Raw genomic sequence first — 27,697 nt, 5'->3', positions numbered from 1 at the left:
AGATTGTTGGAAGTGCATGTAAGGGATGAGAGAGTGGAGGGCTATAGTTTAAATCAGTGCTTCTCAACCTTTTTTCAATCAGGACACACCTGAGAGATGACGCTCACATGCGTGACACACTGAACACATGACCATCATGGGAGTAAATATAAGCATATGCTCTGCGTCCACAGGGAGTCCTCCACTGCCTAACAATGGGTTCAGAGCAGAACTATGACATTTCCCTGTACAACTCACCGTGCAAAAAAGATATTCTGATTCTGGTCTCATCTCAATAACAGCATCACAAACTCCCTCAGCTACCAGATGCATTGTAAAATAAAAACAAACAAACAAACCCCACTCTGTGCCTTACCTCAGCAGCACTAACTCCAAGAAATGAAACAGCAATAGCCCTGCCCATGAAAAGGCAGCAGTTCACCCCCAGTGCAATATCATATAGAGAAAATACAACAGATAAGGCTGATACACACCTCTAGTAAAGTTCCTCATCTCAAGTCACATACACACAGAACACAGACAGACCTGCCTTCACCTAATATAGAATAAAAGTCCACAAATTACAAATGCGGAAACAAAACCTGGAATGGAAACCCCAAGATCTTCTGCATGCAGAGCAAAACTGGAGAACTAGAAACAGAAATAGATTTCCTCTTACACTAAGCAAAGTTCAAAGAGAGAAGAGATGCATATTCTCCAAACTGACATAGTATGGCCCTTGTACCCCCGTCACTCCCCTCCATGCCCCCATCATCCCTCACTTCTCCCAATCTTCATATGCTCATATCCCCGTCCAACATTCCCGACACCCCCCACCCCACATCCTCTTCCCTGTCCTCCCCTACCCAGAATACCTCTGACCACCTCTTTCCCACCCCTTCCTGCTCAGCATTCCCCAATCTCTCCCCCCCCAACCCAGCAGCCCCCACACCTCCATCTCTGCCTCCACTTCCATCTATCCTCCCTGCCCAGCACCCCCATCCCCTCCTGCCTCCACCTCTCCCTACTTAGGAACCCCAACCTGCTTTCCCTCACCCCTTCCTCCCTATCTCCCCAGAACATTTCCCCCTCTCCTGGCTCCCAGCCAGCAGAAAAGCCTTCAGTCCAATCCAGAGTCTCCCTCCCTCTTTACCAGCAGCAGATGAGGGCAGGAAGCATTGAGGAGAGGAAGAAGATGAAGAGGCAGTGAAAGTTGGCAGTGGATTTATACAGCACGCACCTCTCTCCCTTATGCTCCTGCTTTCACATCCAGGCCCCACGGGGTGAAGAGAGCATCAGCAGCTTCACTGCCAGGCCAGGCAGCGGAAGATAAAGTTGGTGTCCTGCCGGGCCCATATGAACAGGAGTTGGTGATATCTCGCTCTGATCTGGGTGACGGAGGAGGGAACAACCGCCCACTGGCCAGGAAGAGGAGAAGGAAGCAAGAGCAGTTTCCTGTCAGACCCAATAAAGGAGAAGTCAGCCAACTCCTGCCCAGAGGAAAGAGCAGCTTTCTGCTGGATCTGTGACGCACCTCCCGGGACCTCGTGACACCCTAGTATGGCCCGACACACCCGTTGAGAATCACTGGTTTAAATTGTGGAGCACCTCAAGATTCCCCTTTATCCCTGTTACTTTTTAGCATCTTTCTGCAGCTCCTGCGGGCGTTGATTCATATCTTGGGATTTCAGGGATATATTTATGCGGACGATTGTTTGCCCTCTAGGAAAGGATGCTGTAATGAACTTGGGTAGAGTTCAGAATGGTCTGCACCATGAAGGGAGTTGGCTTCGAGAGAATAAGTTGATGTTAAATGAGAAGAAAAGAGAGTGGATGGTTTCTTCATACGGGGTACCTGAGCATAGTCTTCAGTTAAGGGTGGGGAAGAAAATTTGTGATAATGTTCATGAAATTCGGAGCCTGTGGGCGATTTATGATGATAAATGGTCCTTCATACCACATGTATCTCTGATAGTGAGGATATTTTTAAAGCTGTGGAAATTGCGAAAAATAAGGATTAACGTGAATGAGGGAGTGTTTCAGATTATAGTACAGGCACATTACTGCCTGTACTATATTGATGGGAGTTACGAGGAAGAACTTACAAGACTTCAGATAATGCTGAAGGAGGGTCTAGCTTGGCAGTGTAGATTTGATTTTGAAGGAGAAGGAGCTTAGAACAGAAGGAAGAGACACTGCCCTGACAGGTCCTCCGATAAGGGGAGAGAGAGAACTTTTGCTGGGTTTTTCTGGTTTTTTTTTTTTTTTTTTTTTTTTTTGCAGTTTTTGACCTTTACCATTCCTTGCTCAGGGTGGCCAGGAGGGACCTGTGTACCTCTTTGTTCAGACCAAGAGGTGGTTACAATGACCAGTTAAGGAAGAGAAGTTTTCTCAGTTAGAGTTTTTGTCTATCTACAGCGGGAAGGACACTTGTTTTTTTCTGTCACCTTTTCTTATCCAGAACTGGAAACTATAAAGACTGCTTTCAGTATTGGCCTTTCCTAAAGTTATCTTTTGAAGAGGAGTTGAAGGGAGAGAAGAGGAGAAAGACTGGAGTTTCCACCTCTGGGACACAGGACACTGCCCGGTTGGAGTACAGGATTCTTTGTGGATCTCAGGTACTATGGGAAGGGATCCAGTCACGGTTAGGATACCTCAGCTACCTTGAGCCAATTATCAATCCACACCATGGAGGATAAGCAGGTTCCAAGCCCCTGTCTGGAGAGACACATACGCAGATGTAGAGATTCTTTAAAACCTGAAGACCCTAGATGTACTTGGACACTTTATTTATTGCAACTATTGATTCTCTTGAAATCAATCACAGTGAACTTTAATTTGAACACCCATCCAGAAAGTCTAGCCTGGCTTGTAAGTATACCTGTCCAAAAGAGCTACAGTAATACATACACATGGGAGATCACTATTGCCTGGGCCAAGGTTAAACTTCCCCCTACAGAAAATAATCCACCCTTTGGGACAGAAGAGTTGGGGAAATGGCAAAGAAGGTAGCCCCAAAATAAATTCTTTTGTGTGCCCTTAGGATGACAGTCAAATCCACTGAAAAAGGGTCACATACATAGACAGTAACCCATATCTTGGGGGACCTAACCAATGGCTGAAAACGTTTGCTCACTTCTGATCTAATCTATCAGAGGAAATCAGAATATCACTGTCTCCCTCTTGAATAGCAGGCAGTCATTTTTAAGAAGGAATATAATATACTTTGAGGCATATTTTAAATCATACACTTGCAAGATTTAAAATTCCAGCTTATCTCCACTCGTGTGCCAATATGCATATCTATAGGCGCATGCATGCTCATTTTAAAATTAGCCTGTTTACATGTAGGGGGCATATTTCGAGGCAATATCATCAAAGTCTCAATAAAATATTTTTTAATCATCTCATAAGGTGACACATATCTAGTTCTAGAAAAATTAACAAAGTGTAGATTTCTATATCTAGTAGAATTTTCAAGAATTTCAGTTCTGGAGCCCTTATCTCAAAAGGGATAGAGACAAGATGGAGGTGGTCCAGAGAAGGGTGGGGTCAGTATCAGAAAACCTGTGAGGAGAGACTGAAGGATCTGAATATGTAGGCAAAGGGGAATATGATAAAGACCTTCAGATACATGAAAGGTTTTAATGATGTATAAATGGCAAACCTTTTCTATTGGAAAGAAAACGGTAGAACTAGGGGTTAAGAAATGAAACTCCAGAGAGAACTTCTCAGAACCAATGTTAGAAAACATTTCTTCACAGAGAGGGTGGTAGATGCCTAGAATGCCCTTCCGGAGGAGGTGGTGAAAACCAAAACAGTGAAAGAACTCAAAAGGGCATGGGATAAATACTGTGGATCCCTGGGAAGGAGGAAAAGAGTGCATGGGGTAACTTGTTGGTATGGCAGTTACTACCCTTAACCAATAAGCCTTGATATTGTTGATGCAACTCCACCACTGCTCTCTGCTTCAACAGCAGGGGGAAAAGAGGAAATGGATTCGTACAGTAACAGAGGGCCCCAGGTTTTAAGGTCTGGGGGTAACTTGCTGATGCGGCTATTTCTACCCTTAACCAATAAGATTGGTATTTTGATGCTACTCAAACATTGCTCTCTGGTTCAATAGCAAGGCATAAAGAGGAACAGGATTCCTGACTTTTACAATGTAGGAAACTGATAAGCATGGGTTAACCTAGACGGTTTAAGGTTTATTGTTATTTATATACCGTTGTCTCAGCGAGCCTTCACAGCGGTTTACAATACAAATAAATATACAGTAAGGAAATTACATTCGATCATAAAAGATAAAAACAGCTAAATTTAAAAGAAAGAAATTACAAAAGTCTTAGCTGTTAAAATATAGAAATGTAAAAAACTATAAGACCAATAAAAACAGACGGCCCAGCAGATACTAGCATAAGCTTACTGGGCAGACTGGATGGACCATTTGGTCCTTTTCTGATGTCATTTCTATGTTTCTAAGACTTGCAGAAAAAAACATAGGGGTAGATTTTAAAAGGTTGCGCGCGGGCGTACATGTGCGCACGCTACCTGCCGGGTTGTGCGCACAAATGTACACCCGCATGTATGTTTTAAAATCTGCCCCATAGTGTCCTGTATCTCTAAAAGAATCCATGCCAGATTTTATATTTCGCCCAAGTCTTTTCTTCTTCCCTCCCATCCCTTTGTGAAGTCCACATGGCTGGAACCTCCAGCTGCTATACTAGCTTGGTTAAATACATACCTTCCATCACGTCACTATTCTAGTTCATTGCTGGTTTAAAACATAGAAGAGGTTGAGGGGGGCCAGCACTGTATATCAGCAAGGAGAACGCGCTGGATTTCTGCTGGGAGCTGCCTGACGCCCTCTGAAGGGTAGGATGTGAGAGAGCAGATGGGGAGTGGAAATCCGAATGAACTGTATTCGATGGGGGGAGAAAGGCTGATGTGCACGGAGCAGGAGAGACACCTTGGGGTGATGGTGTCTAATGATCTGAAGTCAGCAAAACAATGTGACAAGGCGATAGCTAAAGCCAGAAGAATGCTGGGCTGCATAGAGAGAGGAATATCGAGTAATAAAAGGGAAGTGATTATCCCCTTGTACAGGTCCTTGGTGAGGCCTCACCTGGAGTATTGTGTTCAGTTCTTGAGACCGTATCTCCGAAGAGACAGAGACAAGATGGAGGCGGTCCAGAGAAGGGCGACCAGGAAGGTGGAGGATCTTCATCGGATGATGTAAGAGGAGAGATTGAAGAATCTAAATATGTACACCCTGGAGGAAAGGAGGAGCAGAGGTGATATGATACAGACTTTCAGATACTTGAAAGGTTTTAATGATCCAAAGACAACAACAAACCTTTTCCGTAGGAAAAAAATCAGCAGAACCAGGGGTCACGATTTGAAGCTCCAGGGAGGAAGATTCAGAAACAATGTCAGGAAGTATTTCTTCACGGAGAGGGTGGTGGATGCCTGGAATGCCCTTCCGGAGGAAGTGGTGAAGACCAGAACTGTGAAGGACTTCAAAGGGGCGTGGGATAAACACTGTGGATCCATAAAGTCTAGAGGATGTGAATGAAGAGTGGGTGACTCGCCAGAATGATGGCTACTGCCTGGAGACAATACCCTTATTCAATAAACATATACATGGTTACTGTGACTTCAACATCGCTCTAAGCTTCAACAGCAAGAGGAAATGTGGAAAAAAGGATTTGCACTCACAAAGCGGGGAGTAGCTGGCTTGTTACGGCGGTTACTACCCCAAACCAAATAAGCCTGATACTTCACTTTCAATGCATATCCAGCATAGCTCTCTGCTTCAATGGCAGGGGAGAAGAAAAACTGATACTTCACGCATATCCAGCATAGCTCTCTGCTTCAACGGCAGGGGAGAAGAAAAACTGATACTTCACGCATATCCAGCATAGCTCTCTGCTTCAACGGCAGGGGAGAAGAAAAACTGATACTTCATGCATATCCAGCATAGCTCTCTGCTTCAACGGCAGGGGAGAGAATGAAAAACAACCAATAAGGGCTGAATAACATAGTCTGGGTAAAACAAATAAGCATGGGTGTAGCTTGCTTATTGCGGCGGTTACTACCCCTACTACCCCTAACTAATCAAGCTAGACATTTCACTTGGATGCAGCTCCATCACTGCTCTCTACATTAATGGTGGGGGTGGAAGGGAAATAGAACCAAGAGCTAAGAGAAACAGATAAGTATGAGAGAAAAAATGTGTGAAGCTTGCTGGGCAGACTGGATGGGCCGTTTGGTCTTCTTCTGCCGTCATTTCTATGTTTCAATATTGTTTGCTCAGTGACGGGATTCCCAAAGGCTCCACATCATCAGTATGGAGAGGGGTCAGCTGGCTGAAAGTTAGGGATGTATAAGAGCCTTTTTTGGACAGGTAGCTATTGCATATCAGTTCTTTGTGTTATATTGCTTGTTTATTCTGTGAAATATGAAGTCCATGGGATTACAAGAAATTTTTATTCTTAAACTTGTACCCCAACCATTTCCTCACACTATATATATAGCTAAGGGGCCACTGCAGGATCACAGTGGAAAACTGTAGATGGCTGATAGTGACGGTGGGATTCTCTCACTCCAACCCTCTCCTCCTCCTTGTTCTGGTGATGCAGAACAGACATCCCTAGCCCACTCCTTAATTACAAAGGGGTCGATTTTAAAAGGAGAGCGTGCGCATCCATGTGTGTGCGGTTCCCGTCGAGCAAAAATTGGCGCACCAATTTTATAACATGTGTGCACCAGTGCGCACATGTTATAAAATCTGGTGGCCTTTGTGCATATGTGGCTGGCGCTTGCAGGTGGGGTGAATTTTCGCGAATTACGCATGGCAACATGAATAGAGCTTCCCCAGTTCCCTCCCAGACCGCTCCATTTAAGAAGCAGACTGGGAGGGAATTTCCCTATACACCTATCTAACCTTCCTACCTTTTCCTCTCTCCTTCCCGACTCCTACCCCCTACCTATTAGGTTTTTTTGTTTTGTTTTTCTACCTACTTCAACTTCCCGGCCCAGCCTGCCCCGTTTTCAGGGCCCAGCACTTGTGCGCGTATCAGGACTTACGTGCGTGGCCGGGCCCTTTTGAAAATGTGTGTGGTGCGCGCAGGGCCTGGCCACGCATGTAAGTCCCGATTTTTACACGCGCAGCCCTTTGAAAATTAGCCCAAAAGTGTTTCTGGATACTCTCTTCCCCCTTCATCTTGGGGTAATAAGACCCCTATGTGTAATCACCCTACCCTTGGTGAATCTGGAGAAGTTCCTCTCCCAACCACAGACACATTTTTGTGGAAACAACCCAGAATGGCTTTCTGGAATCAAAGGAAGTGGACTAGGGTCAGCAATATACAATATACAATGTTTCTGCCTCTCCCCATGAAATTGAGCTGAGCTGTTCCTACTTTCCTGCACAAACAGGTCTGGCCGCCCAGGAAGGCACAGCAGAGCTGAGTGCCTTACCCACAGACAGGAAAGCCACAAGGCCTAGAATTGGGTATTGAGAAGGCCATGAAGTCAAGCTTAGAGAGACATAAGGTGATTGCCTGCTGGTCCCACTACTTCAGGCACTCCTAGGTGTGTCAGCTTCCTGGCCAAGTTGCTGCTTAGCATACGGGCTTCCCACACTGCCTCCACCACCTCTGGTGACCATACTAGGATAGGGGGAAGGTGCAAGACAGTAAATGAGATGGTCAAGGGAAGCAGGGCTGCATTAAACAAACTGATGGACACAGTACAGGCAGCTGCCCCCATTTCCCGGGATTATAAGTGACTTCTCCGAGTAAGTTACAGCAGCCACCACTTACCTAGATGCCTCCACCCTCTTCCCTAGTTACAATGGGCATTGCACCATCGCCAAACACAAAGTTAACAGTTTCTTACCAGTTATAAACTCCAGATGCATCAGCATATCATTAACTTCCTACATCAGGAATTTACACAAAATACTGGCGTTACAAAATGTGCACTGAAAACCTGTGCCCATTTTATTAGCGCCAAGATTATTGCATCAGCCTTTTGGGAGTCTTGACTCCTGGGAAAAACAGGTGAATTGAGATTCTCAGTGCATAGGCACTGGAGGGGGTTTTATGACCAAACAAGATCAACCCTGGCCCTACAAAAGAAAGAACACACACACACACACACACAAAGTTGCAAATATAAAACTATTTTATTAAAATTTTTAAAAGTAACTGTGTGTAAAACTTAAAAAAAAAAAAAATAGGACAAGAGTAGGGAAAATAGGGACCAAAACTGTGTACAAGAACTGAAAAAGGGGGCCAGGACAGTAGGGAAGCCAGAGACAGCAGATTTAGGAGCCTCGCCAAAACATTCATATGCGCCGTACCAAGCCAAGACCACCAGCACCAGGCTCTGGAGCTGCTGGACCTCAGCTTGGCACGTGGATTCTTCGGCTACTCGTATCGCCCTCAACTCTTCCACCATCATCGTGTGGCCTGCGCAAACTGCTGCTGAGAAAGAGGCTCACCACCTGGACCGGGTGCGCCAGACACTGAGCCTGGTTCTCCGTGATGCGGGCCTCCCTCGGCCAGCAAAGACTGGCTAGTCTGGGTCTCCACGTCCCTACTACCCTGGTCAAAAGGGGAGGAAGCCCTACGTGGATGGGGAGAGAAAGCTGTGACCTGGGGTGTGCCACCGCTGGTGCTTCTCCTGATGTTGGCAGGGGTGGGGGAGGAGCTCATCCTCCTGCTGTTCTTCCTCTAGTGACGAGAACAGCAATAGTCTGGCATGTGCTTCCATTCTGTAAGGTGTAGGTATGATGCTGTGACATCCTATATGTGATGCCGAAGTGACAGATAAATCCTTGCACATTCAGAATACCTATTTCAGCTGTTTGATGCTGCCTTGCATGTGCAATGGGCTGTGTGTTTGACTCTGTGACAAGGCTTGAAGTGATGGGTAGTCATCTACCTAGCAAGGCATCTAGGACCATGAGGCTGTTGGATAGGGCCCATATCATTTGCATGCAAAGAAATGTTTGAGTGGTTGTGAAGAACCTGAAGGCTTGCCAGCTAGACCAGAGGGTATGTTTTAATGAACAGATCATGACAGCGCTGCCTGTGGCCCTGAGAGCACTCTCAATGTAAGTAGACTGGAATGAGGATTTTGGTAAGCTGAAAGCAGAGGCAAAGCAGTAGGCACCAGCAGGCAGGAGCGACTGGTGACAGCTCCGGGACTCAGAAACACCCTACAACTATTGGGTAAGCTTGGAAAGAGCTAGCGGCATTATATTCCGCCTTTTGACACTTTAAAGCAGATGACATTCAGGTACTGTTGGTATTTCCTTATCCCTAAAGTGCTTCAATCGGGCCGATACACTACAGTGCGCTCTGGTTCCGGGCTGTGTGCTTTTCTGTGCACCCTCCGACTTAATATCATCGCCAGTCATTAATGGTTGTAAGACATGATGAGATGAGAGGCTTGATGAGGCCATGGCAGATCCCAACCCACCACAGCCAAAGACCGTAGCAGATCCATCCCACCGCAGTTGAAGAGGCCCAGTGTAGCCATGGCAGACACCACCCCACCGCAGACAACAAAAGGCCTGGAAGGGACACCATTAGTTGGGGGGGGGGGGGGGTGTCGATTTTCACTCGGAGTGCCATTTGCCCTAGAGCCAGGCCTGAATACATATGTGCAATGTGGTTATGAATAATTGGGCAAACTGGATAAGCCAGCTAGCCTTTTTTTGGCCTCATCTACTATATAACTACTAATATTTACAGTAATGTGCTGATTTGATCCTCAATGCTTTGTTGGCCTCCAACTGTGGCAAAAGCAAAAAATTCTGCTACTTCAGAAATAAAATATTAAATCATTTTTATATATATATTAGTTATATATATATATATATATATATATATATATATATATATATATTAGTCTTCAAGAGATTTTCATGATGGCTAACAAAAACCAAAACGAAAAGTTTACATATACTCAACACATACGATTTTACAAAATAGAGCCCACCAAAAATACTAGCATATGACATCACTATGCAATATGTGATATACATATGAGTGTACAACACATGGCACAATGCAAATTACTGTATTCCCAACTTGAGATTTCAAGACAAAAAGACCTAAAGGGAACCAGAAAAACTGAATACCGAGATAAAAAAAACCCCAAAAGAACTTAAGTACTGCTTTCTGAATTGCAACTAACTTGAGCATGAACTCCCCCCAAACCAGATAGGGTGGGAAGTGCGGTTCATTCTACTGCTGCTCTGGGAAAAAAGTCATAATTTGAGGCTCTAGCAGGGTAAACAAAGCAGCAACATTAGAAAATATTTCTTCGTAGAAAGGGTGTTAGATTCCCAGTCAAGTTGGTGAAGAAAAAAATGGCAATATAATTTAAAAAAAGCATGAGAAAAACACAAAGGATTCCTAGTAGCAATACGATGAGGGGAGAGTCGGAGATCAGCTGATTTATGTTCTGCCTTTCAGCCACTTTAAAGCAGATTACCTTCAGCTACTGTAGGCTGGGTGGTTCTATGTGAAATATTCTAGGACAGTGATATAAACATGGTTGTGGGGTCACGGTATTGCAAACAGTCCATCATTCACTCCCCTCAAGAGCAGAGGCAAGGTAGAGGTGATAAGGACAAAACAAAGGACAGAGAAAGGAAGCACAGCCTAGTGACCTACGGTAGGCCAAGGGTTGGTGCCAGTGAACTACAACTACCCAGACACCAACTGAGTCAGTGCCGGCAGGTTGATGGTGACCAGATACTGTCCAATGTCCATGGGGCCCTAGGAGGCCAGATGTTTGGGTAATAGCCTTGCTAGTTTTGGAATATTAGAAAGCTTAATGGAGAGCTGTATGTGAGATTAATCTTGTAAGCTCACCTAAGCAGGATGGTAGAGAAACACCATGCTAATATCTAAGCTCACCACAAAACAGGTGTAACCCTGAGACCAATGTGAACAAATATTACACCTGAAAAATCAAGTGTTAGAAATGGACAGAATAACTTTTTGTGAAAAAAAAATTATCCATGAAAAAATACTCTCCACTAGGGATCAATAACTCATAAAAAAGGAACTACTTGATAATTTCTTATAAAAGTAGCACTCATTACCTACCCAGATAATCAGTGCTATGATGTAATTATAATCATTAACTGCCAACCACCTTCCACCATAACAAAACATTTTTTAATTTATTTTATTAGATAAAATATTTTTAATGACCATTTATACATTTTTTTTTAGAAAAAATTAAAAATATCCTTTAAAAACTTCTTAATAAGTCTATGTATGCATGTACTTGAGGGTGCAATAGCTGAAGAAAATGCTTCTTAATAAATCCTTGGCATGTATAATATGCTCAATATTCTTACTAAGCTGTCTCTTATCTACCCCAGAATCTCAACTGGGCAGGCTGCCATCCTTTACTATGTTATTATGCTGTCATCAAGGAGCAACAATTAAGCAATTACTCTTCTCAGAAGGCAAACAGCTACCATAAGCCACTCTGGTGAAATTACCTAGCTTCAAATAAAAAAGTCCAACTTCTTTGTACTTTACATCTCAGAGAATCTCCACAACTCTGCAAAAGCCCACTTTCAAGTCACAAGCTAAGTGTCATGTCCTTTCACTAATTTATTTGTAAGCATCACTAAAAGAAGGTTTTTGGACTTATGATTATATTGCTAACATTAAGTATGCTAGATCACACTGTGCAATGAAGTCTTTTCCTCCTACACAATTACTGCCTGAAGATAGATTTCTGTACAGATTGTAACATGCAACAACCAGCCTACAGCTGTAGTTTTTAAATGGTAAAGAAGAACTAGGATTTAAGAATTAAAAGCAGCCTAAAAAAGGTGGGATGTTTAGGAAGGATAGGAATATGGCTAGAGATAGAGACGAAGCATGATGCACCAAGTCCAGAAGCCTATTCCAGTCATACTTTGCTGCAAGATAGAAAGTGTTAAGTTAAAAGTTGGTAATAGAAGAAAAAGACACAGCAGCCACTTGCCCAATGAAAAAAATGTACAAGAAGCTGTGCAACGGGAGACAAGGACAGGGTAAGAGGGGTTGCAGAATGAATGCACTTGGTAAGCAGGAAAAGCTTGAACTACTTGGGCAAATTTCAGAGGGATTATCTGAAGGTAATCAAGTATTTACTAATGGAGAAGGTTCTTTGAAAATGATAACCTGTCCCCACAGGTAAAAGTACACTCACTATGAACAGTGGGCCTACTTTTCCCCATTGGGAAAGAGGTGATGCTGGGAAGGTTGAGGGTGGACTGGAAAATCTAAGTGAAGGGATTTCATTTTGAAATCCTAATGCCTATTTTATACTACTTTACCCCAATTACATTGCACATGGGGCAAAGACTCCCCACACCACAGGCCTACTGTAGATCTTCAAAGGAAAACTCCTTTCAAAATAGATTTGTTGCCTGCAAGCACAATGGAATGACTGAAAAAAAAAAAAAAAAAAAGAAAGTGTTCAACAGGCTTGGACATTGTTTAAAAATACAATCCTAGAGATGCAGTCCATATGTATTCCACATATTAAGAAAGGTGGAAGGAAGGCAAAACGCTTACCGTCATGGTTAAAAGGTGAGGTGAAAGAGGCTATTTTAATCAAAAAAACATCCTTCAAAAATTGGAAGAAGGATCCATCTGAAGAAAATAGAATAAAACATAAGCATTGTCAAGTTAAGTATAAAACATTGATAAGACAGGCGAAGAGAGAATTTGAAATGAAGTTGGCCATAGAGGCAAAAACTCATAATAAAAACCTTTTTAAATATATCCAAAGCAAGAAACCTGTCAGGGATTTGGTTGGACCATTAGATGACCGAGGGGTTAAAGGGGTTCTTAGGGGGAAGATAAGGCCATTGCAGAAAGACTAAATGAATTCTTTGCTTCCGTGTTTACTAATGAGGATGTTGGGGAGATTCCAGTTCCGGAGATGGTTTTCAGGGGTGATGAGTCAGACGAACTAAACGAAATCATTGTGAACCTGGAAGATGTAGTAGGCCAGATTGACAAACTAAAGAGTAGCAAATCACCTGGACCTGATGGTATGCATCCTAGGGTACTGAAGGAACTAAAAAATGAAATTTCTGATCTATTAGTTAAAATTTGTAACCTATCATTAAAATCATCCATTGTACCTGAAGACTGTAGGGTGGCCAATGTAACCCCAATATTTAAAAAAGGCTCCAGGTGTGATCCAGGTAATTATAGACCAGTGAGCCTGACTTCAGTGCCGGGAAAAATAGTGGAAACTATTCTCAAGATCAAAATCGTAGAGCATATAGAAAGACATGGTTTAATGGGACACAGTCAACATATTTACCCAAGGGAAGTCTTGCCTAACAAATCTGCTTCATTTTTTTTTTGAAGGGGTTAATAAACATGTGGATAAAGGTGAACCGGTAGATGTAGTGTATTTGGATTTTCAGAAAGTGTTTGACAAAGTCCCTCATGAGAGGCTTCTACGAAAACTAAAAAGTCATGGGATAGGAGGCGATGTCCTTTCGTGGATTACAAACTGGTTAAAAGACAGGAAACAGAGAATAGGATTAAATGGTCAATTTTCTCAGTGGAAAAGGGTAAACAGTAGAGTGCCTCAGGGATCTGTACTTGGACCGGTGCTTTTCAATATATATATAAATGATCTGGAAAGGAATACGACGAGTGAGGTTATTAAATTTGCGGATGATACAAAATTATTTAGAGCAGTTAAATCACAAGCGGATTGTGATACATTACAGGAGGACCTTGCAAGACTGGAAGATTGGGCATCCAAATGGCAGATGAAATTTAATGTGGACAAGTGCAAGGTGTTGCATATAGGGAAAAATAACCCTTGCTGTAGTTACACTATGTTAGGTTCCATATTAGGAGCTACCACTCAGGAAAAAGATCTAGGCATCATAGTGGATAATACTTTAAAATCGTCTGCTCAGTGTGCTGCAGCAGTCAAAAAAGCAAATAGAATGTTAGGAATTATTAGGAAGAGAATGGTTAATAGAACGGAAAATGTCATAATGCCTCTGTATCGCTCCATGGTGAGACCGCACCTTGAATACTGTGTATAATTCTGGTCGCCGCATCTCAAAAAAGATATAGTTGTGATGGAGAAGGTCCAGAGAAGGGCAACCAAAATGATAAAGGGGATGGAACAGCTCCCCTATGAGGAAAGGCTGAAGAGATTAGGGCTGTTCAGCTTGGAGAAGAGACGGCTGAGGGGGGATATGATAGAGTAGATGTGAATTGGTTATTTATACTTTCGAATAATAGAAAGACTAGGGGGCACTCCATGAAGTTAGCATGGGGCACATTTAAGACTAATCGGAGAAAATTCTTTTTCACTCAATGCACAATAAAGCTCGGGAATTTTTTGCCAGAGGATGTGGTTAGTGCAGTTAGTGTAGCTGGGTTCAAAAAAGGTTTGGATAAGTTCTTGGAGGAGAAGTCCATTAATGGCTATTAATCAATTTTACTTAGGGAATAGCCACTGCTATTAATTGCATCAGTAGCATGGGATCTTCTTAGTGTTTGGATAATTGCCAGGTTCTTATGGCCTGGTTTGGCCTCTGTTGGAGACAGGATGCTGGGCTTGATGGACCCTTGGTCTGACCCAGCATGGCAAGTTCTTATGTTCTTAACTCCCTTACAGAGGCAGGTGGTGAACCAGTGTAGAGATTTGATTGGAGAAGAGGGGTTTTGGCTGTGTGATATTTTAAAACTGCAAGTAGTAAATGATACGTTTTTTCTGGTCACAGCATTGTTGATTTCAACTACATTTTCTATAATATATTAGCTGCTTGAAGTCACGTATTTTCTTGTTCATAGGAGCAGGAACTTTTTCTTATATGTATCTGTACAGTGCTGTGTACATCTGTACACCTAGTAGGGCTAAAGAAATAAGCAACAGCAGTAGCAGAGTTTTAGGTGTAGATGGATTAGAACTACAATGTTCGGCACCTGAGGAACTCATGGTGATAAAAACAGTTACACGTCAACTATAATTAAATTATTTTAAAGGCTGAAAAAGAAGAATAGTACTTGTGGTGGTGATGTAGAAAATACTAGTTGATATCCATTTAATGCCATTGAAAATTGTGTGTGAAAAACCTATCTAGAAGTGAAGAATCACATAAAGATGCTTTACTCAGGAGAATTTCTGGACATCTGTATAGCTTCTGCCTGACTCGAATGTGTGGAAAAAGGGCAGAAGAAATATCCCAATGGCCAAGACAAGTTATGCTAGAATCTGGCAAAATATAATTACAAATGATGAATCCTGCTCACAGTAAAGTCCTTTTCATTTTCCATCTCCTGTCTTAAACCCTAAAATATGGTTTTAGAAAGCATTGCTGAAAATATGGTAGTTTTGTTTTTATGCTGCTGTAAAACAAAGTTGCTTATTTGTGACAGATGTTTTCTGCGCTTAGGGGAATCACCAGTCACACAAGTAAGAAATGTCATTCAATGGTGTTGACAAGTTTTTTCTAGAGATTTCTAACAAAAGCTTGAAGATTCTTAGGGGTTTGTGCAACATTTCCTGCATCCTGGGGCTCTTGCAGCATTTATTAAAAGTTGATTTCCTGCCTTTCGCTGTAAGCATAAAGACAGATTACAATGACAATAAAAATACTGTATGTGTTTGCTTACTCTATGTGCTAATGCTAGGAGAGTGGGAATATGTGACTGCTGATTCTCCAGTCCAGAGAAGACCTGCTACGGGTAAGCAACTTCATTTTCTCCCAAGACCAGCTGAATCACCAAGTCACTTGCACTTCCTAGCTAAGAGTTTCCTCCACAAAGCAATCTCACCAATAGGGCACTTCAAACACTGGGATACATTTTAAAACACAGCGCGCGCGCGAACAAATGTACGACGGATTTTATAAGATATGCGCGTAGCCAAGCGTATCTTATAAAATCCGGGGTCGGTGCGGGCAAGGGGGTGCACATTTGTGCAACTTGCACGCGCCGAGCCCTGCGCGCGCTGCCCATTCCCTCCACCATCCCCTCCCTTCCCCTACCTAACCCACCCCCTGACCCTATCTAAACCTCCCCCCCCACCTCTGTCGCACAAGTTCTGCCTGCTCGAGGCAGGCGGAACTTTGCGCATGCCGGGCTGACTGCCGCGTGCCATGTTCCAGTCTGGGGGCTGGTCCGGAGGCCGCGGCCACACCCCCGGAACGCCCCCGGGCTGAAATCACGCCCGCGGCACCGCCCCCGGATGATGCGCCGACCGCGTCACGCCCACCCCAAGAAAGCCCCAGGACTTACGCGCGTCCCGGGACTTTGCGCGCGCCGGAAGCCTATGCAATATAGGCTCGGCGCGCGCAAGGGCCTTTGCGTACCTTAAGCGTGTAACCGTTTTAAAATCCGGCCCACTGTTTTTGACAGGGTAGAGCTCCTTCAGGGGGCAATTTTTTGGATTGATGGGGTGGAAATGTGGGTTTCGTTTTCCCTGTCCCGGGTGAGGCAGGGGAGGAGGTGGTAAGAAAGGAATAGGTTTTGCTTGCTTTTATTTTGCTATATAATATTGTATTTTCTTATCTTTTTAATATTTTTCAATTGTCTTCTGCCGGCAGAACTTGAGATCCCTGCCTGTCTGCTGTTCCCGGGGTGCCACGGGGTGCATCTTTTTTGCGAAGGTCGGCGGCACCCCGGGAACAGCAGACAGGCAGGGAGCTCAAGCTCTGCCGGCAGAAGACGATACATGGCATCACAGTTTATGGTTAGTACAGGCCATTTCCTTCCCATTTGTTTAAATATATTAGAAAATAATGAGGGAAATATACTATATATATTATGATAAAATGTTTCATGCATTTGACCTGCGCCACCATACTGATTGGGCTGAATTGGGAGGAGGAGGAGGGGGATGGCGCGCGAGAGGGAGAGACGCTACATTTGCTCCATAAGACGCACAGACATTCTCCCCCCACTTTTGCGAAAGATACGGTAATTGTAAAATATTGCATAAATATCACAAAGCCATACTTTTAAGGAAATTACGAATCATTCCATGCCATAGTTTATAAATAGAGCACAGTAACTCCCCTTCCCTGAAGGAAATTAATACAAAACACAAATAAGGCCAAGATTCATTTCCTTACTGGGTGTGAGAACCTCACACATCTGCTGCTCTCCTCGGTAATCTCCTGATCCTCCTCCTGCTCTCAGCTGGGAATATCAATCACAACCCTGGCCCTCCGAGGTAATTCTTACCCCACTCTCATATCGCCCTTGTGGAATACCTCCCCAGGCAATAATGGGATTAGCGCCCAAACCAGTGTGTGGCTAACAGTGCTCATCACTTGCAAATTCCATGTAGATGAGGCTATTAGCTATTACCCCGCGATGCCAAAAATTGCCATCTGGCCAAGGCGCCCATTTTAACGCCTGCCGGGAGATGCTGTTAAAACATGCCGCGCTCAAGGACTCACCACAAAAAAATCCTGCTCTCTGTGGTTCTTCTATCTGAGGTCCCTGTTATAAAACAGCCCTTGCCAGACTCCAAATCTGCCCCCCCCCCAGGAACCCCTTCCGGCAGTAAGTGAAGGAGTGAATAAATTAAATGTCAGGCACTTAATATTAATGTATTCACTCCTTCACTTACTGCCAATTGGTCCATTCATTGTCATGTGTCAGTGAAAGGAGCAATCCGGAACAGCCCTGCTGGGGGTGGGGAGGGAGCTCTGGCCAGGCTGTTGTGGTGTTGTGGGTGCACAGCCACGTCTCCTGGGTGCCAGATGCAGAGAGCCAGGGATGCACAAATTATCCATTGTGCATCCATTCAGCGCGGCAGCTCAAGTTTACCTATCGCATCGAGCGCAGAGGAGAGGTGGATGTGCGTGAGTTCAAAAAACAAACATACACCCAGTCTAGATGCATGTTTTTTACGCCACGATATTGCATCTGCCTGAAGAGGTGGTTTCATGAGCTGTGCCAGAACTACATTAAAGTTCCATGGAATAGGTTGCTGGACAGCAGAGGTTTAGTATGCCACAAGCCTTTCATAAACTTTGACACTTCAGGGTGAGTGGAGATCGGTTTATCCTCTATTTGAATATGGGAGGGCACTTTGACAGCGAGATATACTTTCACCGATGAGGTGCTGAGCCCTGAGGAGGAAAGAAAAAGTAAATAAAAGACTACCTTATTTTTGGGGATCTAACTACGATTTTTCAAGTTCAACCTGCAGTTCTAGGCTTTAAATATTACAAATGCATTAAATAGCAAATCATGGGTCTGGGGTAATAAGGTCTGCTCTCTGCAGAGTGTACAGTTTTACCTGCAGTTGTGCACAAACTTTACTCCTAATAGTTATTACCTCATACCCCCAAACCCCAATGCATAGCAGTGCTGAATGAGTGTTTTGTTAAATTTTAAGCGTTAACTCCTGGTCAGAGGTGCAGTAAAGGTCCTGAGACCAGTGTTAGTCTATGGAACTGGGTCTGGAGTTCAGGGTGCGGGGATGCAGTACTGGGCTTTATGGACAGAAAACATGATTTGTGTACAAAATATGATTTATGCATACACAATGGTTTCTGTGCATTTATATTTTATGCACGGAAAATATGATTTATTTGCACAGATCTCATTGACATTTCCACACCTCAGCTCTTCCTCCTCTTCCCTATGTTCCACTCATAGGAAATTGCCATACTCAGTCAGACAAGGGTCCATCAAGCCCAGCATCCTGTGTCTAACAGTGGCCAATCCAGGCTACAAGTACCTAGCAAGTACCCAAACACTAAGTTGCTCCCATGCTCTGATGCCAGTAGTAGCAGTGGCTATTTCTAAGACAACTTGATTAATAGCAGTTAATGGACTTCTCCTCTATGAACTTATCGAAACCTTTTTTAAACCCAGCTACACTAACTGCACTAACCACATCCTCTGGCAACAAATTCCAGAGCTTAACTGTGCGTTGAGTGAAAAATAATTTTCTCCTATTAGTTTTAAATGTGCTACTTGCTAACTTCATGAAGTGCCCCCTAGTCCTATTATCCGAAAGAGTAAATAACTGATTCACATTTACCCATTTATTATTTATTTATTTTATTTAACATGTTTTGTATACTGTCATTCGGTTTCGCCATCAGAATGGTTTACATTCTAGACCTCTCATGATTTTAAACACCTCTATCACATCCCCCCTCAGCTGTCTCTTCTCCAAGCTGATCAGCCCTAACCTCTTTAGCCTTTCCTCATAGGGGAGCTGTTCCATCCCCTTTATCATTTTGGTAGCCCTTTTCTGTACCTTCTCCATCGCAACTATATCTTTCTTGAGATGCGGCGACCAGAATTATACATAGAATTAAAGATGCAGTCTCGCCATGGAGCGATACAGAAGCATTGTGACATTTTCCGTTTTATTAACATTCCCTTCCTAATAATTCCTAACATTCTGTTTGCTTTTTTGACTGTTGCAGCACACTGAGCCAACGATTTCAATGTATTATCCACTATGACACCTAGATCTTTTCCCTGGGTGGTAGCTCCTAATATAGAACTTAACATGGTGGAACTACAGCATGTATTATTTTTCCCTATATGCATCACCTTGCACTTATCCACATTAAATTTCATCTACCCTTTGGATGCCCAATCTTCCAGTCTCACAAGGTCCTCCTGCAATTTATCACAATCCACATGTGATTTAACTTCTCTGAATAATTTTGTATCATCTGCAAATTTGGTTACTTCACTCGTCATATTCCTTTCCAGATCATTTATAAATATTTTGAAAAGCACCAGTCCAAGTACAGATCCCTGAGGCACTCTACTGTTTACCCTTTTCCACTGAGAAAATTGACCATTTAATCCTACTCTCTGTTTCCTGTCTTTTAACCAGTTTGTAATCCATGAAAGGACACCGCCTCCTATCCCATGGCTTTTTAGTTTCCTTAGAAGCCTCTCATGATGACTTTGTCAAATGCCTTCTGAAAATCCAAATACACTACATCAATTGGCTCACCTTTATCCACATGTTTATTAACCCCTTCAAAAAAAGAAGCAGATTTGTTAGGCAAGACTTCCCTTGGGTAAATCCATGCTGACTGTGTTCCATGGTATCTGAAATAGCATTTTTTTGAACTAAATGTTATGATTCTCCAGTTTTTTCTGTCCTTTATTTCCTGGCTACTCTAGCCCCCAAGTTCATTCTCCCTGTTATTTGTACCTGCGCTTCGGCCTTCCTGTTATATGGTTATGTTCAGTTAATCCCTAAGTTTGATGTAAACCGGCCTGATATGAAGCTTGTCATGAAGTTCGGTATAGAAAAATGTTAAATAAATAAATAAATAAATAAATAAATAAATAAAGTATTGAAGCAGTTCTTGCGGCTCGCATGTGAACAGATCCAAGAGCTTTGTTGACACCGGTACAAGGAGCGCTTCCATTTAAAGCCGTAAGCTCTTTTAACTGAGGGCTTCCTGGAACATATTATTATTATATCTTCAACTTTCATGGGTTGCAATCAGCGAGCACTCAAAATCCAGGCTGACAAGTTACGAAAGGGAAGGTTCAGTTGATACAGACTACCCTCTTCTTGAGTTAATAAGGATGGATTGGGGGGTGGCTGATGGACAGTTGCACTGCATATGCAAACCATACTTTCCTGGACCATGCTGGTGCAATGTATTAGGCAGGCCCAGTCCTTGAGCGCTTCTTGTACTGCATTGGCTCTGAGTGGAATCGGCAGAAAAGCGTATACGAGATCTGCATTCCAGGTGAGCAGAAAAACATCCTGAGTGGATCTGAGTTCTCTGAGAGAAAGAGAACAAGATCTTTCCACTTTCCTATTTTCCTCTGACATGATGAGGTTGATCGAGAGATGTCCCCAAAGGCTGGACAATCTGATGGCTGTTGACCAATATAAGGACCATTTGTGATAATGAAACACCCTGCTGAAGTGATCCACTAACATGCTTGTGATTCCCAGAAGATTGATGGTTGCGGGCCTATTCCCATATCCATTTGGTCTCTTGGGAGAGAATCCATGAGCCTATGCCTTTTTGTTTGTTGACATAAAACATGGCTATTTGGTTATTGGTTTGCATGAGAATTATCTTTCCCTCAAGGAGATGCAAGAACACTCACAGTTCCAGCAGGTCAATTTGAAACTGCTTTACCACCAACAATCAAGTCCTCTGGTTTCTGAAGAGATCCGTCTGGGCTCCCTATCCCTTGGTAGAAGCATCTGCCTCTCATGTCACCTAATGAGGTAGTAGACATGCCCTTCCTATAAGATGTAAGCGTCTAGCCACCAGTGGAGCTCTCGCTTCATCTCTTGCAAAACATTCACTAAAGTTGTCAAGGGTTAAGTTAACTGGTCCCATTGGGAGCAGAGGCCCCATTACAGGATTCGCATGAGGAGGTGGGTTAACAATACTACATGAACACTGCCACTTCCATGTGGCCCAGAACAACTAGAACTCCCCTGGCTGTTATCTGTTCCTTGTCCAGCGATCTGAAAAGGTTCACTCGATCTGTCAGAAGAAATGCTCTCCTGCAGAGAGTCTATCCATGCCCCAATAAATATGATTTTCTGCATCAGAATGAAGGTTGAGTTTTTGAAATTCACAAGGAATCCTAGGGATTGTAGGAGTTGAGTTGTCTTCCCCAGGGAGGTCAACATTGCTTCCTGGGAAACTGCCGTTACCAGCCAGTCACCCACATAAGGGGAAACACAGAGATGCACTGCTAATACAGCTAGGCAGTTGGTAAAGATTCTTGTGCTACTGAGAGACCAAAGGGGAGTACTTGGTATTGGTAGGAGGAGGATGCCACCACAAAGCATAGATAATGACTGTGGGAGGGATGGATGGGTATGTGAGCATAGATGTGTTTCAGATCCAGAGCACACATCCACTCCCCTGCCTGAAGAGCAGAATGGTAAGGAAGGGGTTCATTTTGAATTTCTCCCGTAGTAGGTTCTTGTTCAAACTTCTTACATCCAGGATGGGTCTCAATCCCCTGGATTTATTGGGGATAAGAAGATAGTGAGTGTAGAGCTCCTGGCCATGATCATCAGGCAGAACAGGTTCTACTGTGCACTGTCTGAGAAGCAACTCCACTTCCAGGCAAAGTTGGATTGAAGGCTGAGCAATGGGGAAACGCAAAGAGTAATCAGTTTTTACAATCTTGAATATTCCGCAATCTTTGGTGATCTTGCGCCATTCCACAAGGTAGAGACAAATTCTCCCTCCTACCAGAAAAGATTAGTGCTGGATTTGAAGATTGAACTTAGTCCAAGTTTTGGCTGGACCAGTTGCATTGCTTTTTTGTTGGCATCTTTAGTGTTGCCTGCTTTGAGCTGAAATGATGGAAACAAAGAAAATGGTAAACCGCGTTGACTGATGTAACCTGCACAAAGCAACCATTACCCTATTAATAGGAAAAAAAAAAAAAAGAAAACAAAAGATTGCCAGACAGAATGGATGGACCACTTGGGTCATTTTCTGCCAACCTTTACTATGTTACTATGTAAAAGGCAAAAAACTGCAACGAGGAATTATCATAGCAACACGAACATTAGGCTCTGCATAAAAAATGAACTCCTCAGCAGAGCACAGAAAAATCTCAAGAAGTAACAATCATTCTACCGACTCAGCCTCGGCTGAACAACATCACCCAACAGTGAGGCAGAAAATCCTGCTCGAGCTTGGACAACGCTAGATATGCAAAGACTAAAATGCAGCTTAAATTGTAAGCATACACCGAGAAACACATCCCACATTTGTGTTTTAAATGAGAGAGCATCCAACTACCAGTGTATTATCCTACTTCTGAAACTATTCAAAAATATCTTTTCTAAAAATGTCTTCTGCACATGCTTGAAGCAACTTGCAACCATTAAATGTTAGACATTATCTAATCATTCTAGAAACAAAAAACAAACCCCACACTGATGCATACTACAGCTGTATCTATCCTATTTTCTAAGCCATCGGGTTCATCACAGTCTTTGTCTCACTGTGAACATGGACTTAAACTGACCAAATTTTAAAGATTTCTTAGCTTTCACAAATATGAAAATTTCAAAAATAAGACAAGAAACAGGATATTCAAAATGCTACAACTTCCAAAATCAAAACTAAGGGAGGCACTTCTAATTCACATTCTTAGAATCTTGATTTCTAAAATAAAAAAGTTGATGGAACTCCATAAATCCAGTAGTTTACAGCAATTACTTTGGCTAGCTAAAGTAATAACAGCACAATTTATCGAACTATTCACAAAATAGAGCAAGTCCATTAAAAAGATGTCCGTGGTTTGACACACAATTATAAAAGCTGTCCAGGAGTCTTAAATATCAACCCTGTGCCCATGTCCTTTCCCATTCCAAGACTACACCTTGTGAGTGTAAACTATAAACACCATCACAATGGCAGAACCTGTAGGGTGCAATGAACACTGCCCTCCTTTTAACATAGATGAAATTAAAAAAACATGCCTGAAATAAAATGCCATGCAAGCCATTCATTACTTACATATCAGCAGTTAATTCTGTATTTGCACAAATTCCTCCAGATATCATAACTCATTATATTATTTAACATTTCTTTTAAATGTGGACCTTACAGTGGAAGTTTATGTAGGGATAATTTACAGCTGTCTGTTAGCAGAACAATTTTTGGTATATTTATGCTGCAGGAACAAACATATTGTTAGCATTCCTCCTCTGAAGACCAACATTCTAGTCCAGGGGTAGGCAATTCCCGGTCCTGGAGTGCCACAAATAGGCCTGGTTTTTAGGATATCCAACATGAATATGTAATAAGATATATTTGCATGTGCTGGCTCCTTGTATGCAAATATACCTCATGCATATTCATTGTGGATACCCTGAAAACCAGTTCTGTCCTGGGGAGACATGGGGAGCAGTGCCCTCCAAACATTGCAGCCATCCCTCTCCTCTCCATCATGATCACCCCCCTAGCCATTGACCCCCACTCCCCAAGAACTAAGCAGACTAACTACGCCTATGGTTCTATTCCTGATTTTGGAACTAAATCTAGATTATATATATTACCATGTTATATAAATGTTCGGTCATTTTAATTAGCAGATTGTGCTAATTCTGCGGGCCTGGATAAAAGGTACACTTCTATTGCCAAGATGGCAATAGAAGCCAACCATGCAGCCTGCCAGCAACATGAATGTTACCAATAAAAGGTGAGTTTGAACATTGCTAGGAACTGTTTGCACCTATTGCAAACAGCAAAGATATGCAAATTGAAATGAAGGACCAATCAATTCTGTCCTTTATTAATATGTATATCTTTAAAAAAAATGCCTTTGTGGTAATGCAAAATGTGGCACTGAAACAGAGGTGTAAATCCTAACCTAGAGGACCACAAACAGTTCTGTTGTTCAGGATATCGACAATGAACATTTAAGAACGTAAGAAAATGCCATACTGGGTCAGACCAAGGGTCCATCAAGCCCAGCACCCTGTTTCCAACAGTGACCAATCCAAGTCACAAGTACCTGGCAAGTACCCAAAACCTAAGTCTATTCCTTAGACTTAGAAAATAGCAGTGGCTATTTTCTAAGTCAACTTAATTAATAGCAGGTAATGGACTTCTCTTTGTTACCTTAAAACCAGACCACTGTGTCCCTCTAGGATCAGAGATGTACGCCTCTTCCCTGAAATGTTCATATTTTCATTAAAAATTTAAATACAACAATCAAGGCTAAAAGAAATAAATGCATAACCAAATACCTGGAATAAATAATACTGAGATCAATAATGAAATTTCTTTCATAGATTTTTCAAATTCATAACTATAACACATTAGTATCCAATAATACTCATGAATCACATTTACCCAGTATTATCAGAAGAGAATTTGCGCCTCCATTTTTAGAGCAACAGAATGAAAAGTAGGGTGCCCAAAATAGGCTCTTACGTCATCAAGTAACTGACAGGAGATTTCTGGATCCCTTTTTGTGTTTCAGAACATGAGTCTCTGTTTTTCCTCCAGAGAATGAGGGGAATTAAGGTATTTCCAGTCCCTAGGGAAGGAAAATGGACTTCATTTGGAAAAAAAAGTAAGTTTTATCACCATTTTCCAATTCTGATTGTAGCAAACGACAGGACATGTCACATGAAGGGGACTCCGGCACATCAATGAATGAGTGTTCATTAATGCACACAGCCTGGCTGCAAAGCTAAGGCCCGGCACGTATTACTAGCCGAAGCCTTGCTCGTCTCCCTGCCCTCCATGGCAAGCTGGGAGCTCGCCCCTCGCGATGAGCAGGGCCACCCCCGTCCCAAGGAAGAGGGGCATTATCACTGGCACTAGCAGGAACACATTATGCACACACACCCGAGCACACTTTTATCTAACCATCTACACAATAGCCCGAATGGCTTGGAACATTGCGGGGGCACTTTGGCAGGCGCAGCGTGGAAGTTGAGCGCCGTCGTGCCTGCCTCCTCCCTCCCTCCCGCCCCCACTCACCGCTTCACCCGGATGATCTGGTCCCGCATGGGCTTGATGTCCTGGAAGCTCTGCTGGTTCACCAGGCTGTACACCAAGATGAAGCCCTGGCCGTTCTTGATGTACAAGTCCCTCATGGAGGCGAACTGCTCGGTGCCGGCCGTGTCCAGGATCTCCAGCACGGAGGGGGACGAGTCCACCTCGATCTCCTTGCGGTAGAAGTCCTCGATCGTGGGGTCGTACTTCTCGATGAAAGTGCCCGTGACGAACTGCACGGTCAGGGCGGACTTGCCGACCCCGCCGCTCCCCAGCACGACCACCTTGTACTCGCGCATCGTCCCCCTCCTCCGCCGGCATACACTCACGCCCTTCTCCTCCTCCTCCGCCGCCGCCGCCGCCGCCGCTTCTCGTCCTCTGCCGCCTTCTCCCGCCACCACTGTGCAGCGTCGTCCCTAGGCATGGGCAGCACCCGGGCAGCGTGGCCCGGGGCCGGAGGCGCAGGCTCCCCCGTCCTGCTCCGGCTGACCCGCAGTGGCGGCGCTCCCACCGGCCTCGCGCTCGCCCCACCGTTTCCTAGCCCCGGCCAGCGCGCGCGCTCCAGGGAGGAACCCCCCCTCCTCCTCCTCTCATTCTCGCCGTAGCCTTGGCAACAGCTGCTTCCCCCACCTCCCCTCTCGCCTTCCTGCTCCACCTCCTCACAGCGAGAGTCAAGCTGGCCCAGCGACTGGCTGGAATCCTGGCATCACGTGGAGCCCTCAGAACCAATCCCGCAGCCGTGACCATCCGATTAGGAAAACGTGGGCAGGGGAGGCTGCAGAAGGCTTCAGCGCCTGGGAACTAGGAGTGGTCGGCTCTTCAGAGACCGCAGGGATCATCACTTCCCTGTAACCTAGGCAACTGCTGCCACCTCTTTGCTTTCGGGCTTTCACAGGGCTCTGCTCACCAGCCAATCCAGGGGAGCACCGGGTGCCACGTGACACTCGTGGAACCAATCGGAGGGTCGGGGGCGTGCGCAGTGCGCTGACATTCTGAAACGGAGGCGCTGGCATTGGTTGGCTGTCATCGCTGATGCTGGCGAGGCTTAGGAGGAAGAGGAGGAGGCGTTGATGGAGCGGCCACAGTGGTGCTGGTGCTGATGCTGTTTCGTGAAGCTCCTGGCTTTATTCAGTGATGCGCTAACGTTTCTTTTGTCAAACGGCTCTCTTCAACTCTGCTGCATTCAGTGAGACAGTCTTCAATTCATAAAATCATTTAACAAGCCTTCTCCAGCACATCACTGCCTTTATTTTAACAACAAAAAACAAATGTTTATGCGATTAAAAAAAAAAAAGAATACTGATGGAAGGCGTTAAGAGACATCTTCAGAGATGTTTAAGAGTGATCTGTTTTCTCAGCGTGAGGAAAGTGGTTGCAGCGATGAGCAGAGCTTTGGCATGAAGATGGCTTTTGAAAGGTTGACATCAAGGAAATAGGGTTACAGGGTACCATAGTAAATGATAAAAGATAAAGACCCAAACTGTCCATCCAGTCAGCCAGGAAAGTTGCTTGGATGCAGTAACGTGACTGATAAGGGTAGTAACTACCGCTCCATGTACATTACACCCATTCAGAAATGTTGGTAATGAATGTTTCCCTGCTGTGTGATACACCACGACCATGAGGACCAATCTATCATTCTCCCTGCTCTTATCACTGGTATGATCTCCAGGGTCCTCTATGGTAAACAAGGAATCCTGTGAACATTTCATGCTGTCTAGTTTCCTTCTTTGCATATGGTTTTGACTACTAACCAGTGGCAGGGCAACATTCAAAATGCCCAGGGACAATATGATGTGCTGTGCTGTGCTGTGTCATTTCAGCTACACTGGCCTGGTTCCTTTTAGGAAATAAGAAGAAAGGATTCTAAATGTCAGGGAAGTGAAATGTGTGAGGAGGGAGTCTGCCAGTATTGTGAGTGAGAGTCAAAGTTATTGGAGCAAGGGATGACATGCAGACAGACATGATAAACAGACTGGCTAAAAATTTATTTATTTATTTATTTTTTAATTTTTATATACCGAAGTTCTTGTGAGAATTACAAATCACTCCGGTTTACATAAAACGATGAACTGCCCAACCGAGAAAGGGGGCTTTACATGGAACCATAGAACAGATGGAACAATATAACCGGAATAATATAACCGGAATAATGCAGTTATATACCAAAGTCAAGTTTTTCAGCACAGAGAT

The 27,697-nt window shown here is 43.7% G+C and overlaps 1 protein-coding gene across 1 annotated transcript in view; it reads right to left on the bottom strand.

The window, feature by feature from the left end:
* RAP2A (RAP2A, member of RAS oncogene family) overlaps positions 1-26,094 on the bottom strand; it is a 31,357-nt gene extending 5,263 nt beyond the window's left edge. The window contains exon 1 of the mRNA XM_029604477.1: positions 25,490-26,094. Within this exon, the coding sequence (XP_029460337.1) occupies positions 25,490-25,803 (314 nt within the window). The 5' untranslated portion in view covers positions 25,804-26,094. The remainder of the gene's footprint in view (positions 1-25,489) is intronic.
* Between the last annotated feature and the right edge of the window lie 1,603 nt (positions 26,095-27,697).

This window comes from Rhinatrema bivittatum, chromosome 5 (assembly GCF_901001135.1).
Source record: "Rhinatrema bivittatum chromosome 5, aRhiBiv1.1, whole genome shotgun sequence".
NCBI classification, from domain to species: domain Eukaryota; kingdom Metazoa; phylum Chordata; class Amphibia; order Gymnophiona; family Rhinatrematidae; genus Rhinatrema; species Rhinatrema bivittatum.
This window is presented reverse-complemented; position numbering and strand designations above follow the sequence as displayed.